Source organism: Nanorana parkeri, unplaced genomic scaffold (genome assembly GCF_000935625.1).
Source record: "Nanorana parkeri isolate BGI_ZX_2015 unplaced genomic scaffold, ASM93562v1 scaffold2907, whole genome shotgun sequence".
NCBI classification, from domain to species: domain Eukaryota; kingdom Metazoa; phylum Chordata; class Amphibia; order Anura; family Dicroglossidae; genus Nanorana; species Nanorana parkeri.
This window is the reverse complement of record NW_017309175.1, coordinates 65,673-66,836: the sequence shown is the minus strand read 5'-3', so window position 1 is coordinate 66,836 and position 1,164 is coordinate 65,673. Positions and strand designations below refer to the sequence as shown.

The following is a 1,164-nucleotide window of genomic DNA, read 5'->3' as shown; positions in this document are numbered from 1 at the left end:
CCCCCCCCCCCCAATAGATCTGGGGTAATTTATTTTCACTTTCCGGAGAATTGCTCCATTGTGATAATGCATCCAAAACATGCAGGGTGGGTATTGCTGGTGACCCTAATCTACCTAAAGGGCCACTGGGTACTTCGGGCCAACCGTCTCCCAAATATTTCAGGGACAAACTGACCATATAAAACTTGTGGGGATGAAAGAACTGGAGTACCCATCACCGTGAAGATGGGCCGTGCATCATACCTTGAGCTTCTGTTGCTGGGTCCGAATGGTCTTCTCCTGCTGGGTTATCTGTTTGTTCAGCTCCTGAACCTGTAATATGACAAGGTTGGGTCACGTCATACATAGCCTGTGAGCAGGCCACAGCCACACTGACATAACAGGGCCTTCGTTTCAGGATAGGGAAGTCTATTCATGCCAGGGGAGGTTATAACAGAATCTGTAAGCGCCAACACTGGGGGAAGCAATGCAGGATGGCTGTTCTCCCAGTCAGAGGAGACGCAGGCAGCGCGTTCTCCCAGTCAGAGGAGACGCAGGCAGCGCGTTCTCCCAGTCAGAGGAGACGCAGGCAGCGCGTTCTCCCAGTCAGAGGAGACGCAGGCAGCGCGTTCTCCCAGTCAGAGGAGACGCAGGTAGCGCGTTCTCCCAGTCAGAGGAGACGCAGGTAGCGCGTTCTCCCAGTCAGAGGAGACGCAGGTAGCGCATTTTCCCAGTCAGAGGAGACGCAGGATGGCGATCTTTCCAGTTAGAGAAGGTGCAACATTGGCCATCGTCCCGACAAAAAGACACACAATGGCCATCCTACCAGTTAGAGGAGACACAAGATGGACTTTGTTTCTCCCAGTTAGAGGAGATGCGAGATGGACAGTATCTCAGAGGAGGGGAAGGATCCCAATTCTCCCAGTTAGAGGGGATGCAGAACGGCCATTCTCCCAGCTAGGGTCGGGGTAGGACGGCCATTGTTCCAGTTACAGGAGATCCTGGCATGAGTAAACCTCCCTCTCTCAGATAAACCATGCAGCACAAAGGGTCAGAGTCGTAGCAAAGCAGGAATTAGGTTCATGCGCTGAGATTGGATTCATCATAAAATCAGAGGTTATTAGGAATCAGGATAAAAAAAAACACCCAGCACACCACTAACTCATGTGCTCACCTCCCGGACAC

The 1,164-nt window shown here is 52.1% G+C and overlaps 1 protein-coding gene across 1 annotated transcript in view; it reads right to left on the bottom strand.

Annotated features, from left to right (window-relative positions):
• NUMA1 (nuclear mitotic apparatus protein 1) overlaps positions 1 to 1,164 on the bottom strand; it is a 62,716-nt gene that overhangs the window by 16,423 nt on the left and 45,129 nt on the right. Inside the window, exon 16 of the mRNA XM_018574377.1 lies at positions 244 to 312. Coding sequence (XP_018429879.1) covers positions 244 to 312 — 69 coding nt within the window. The remainder of the gene's footprint in view (positions 1 to 243; positions 313 to 1,164) is intronic.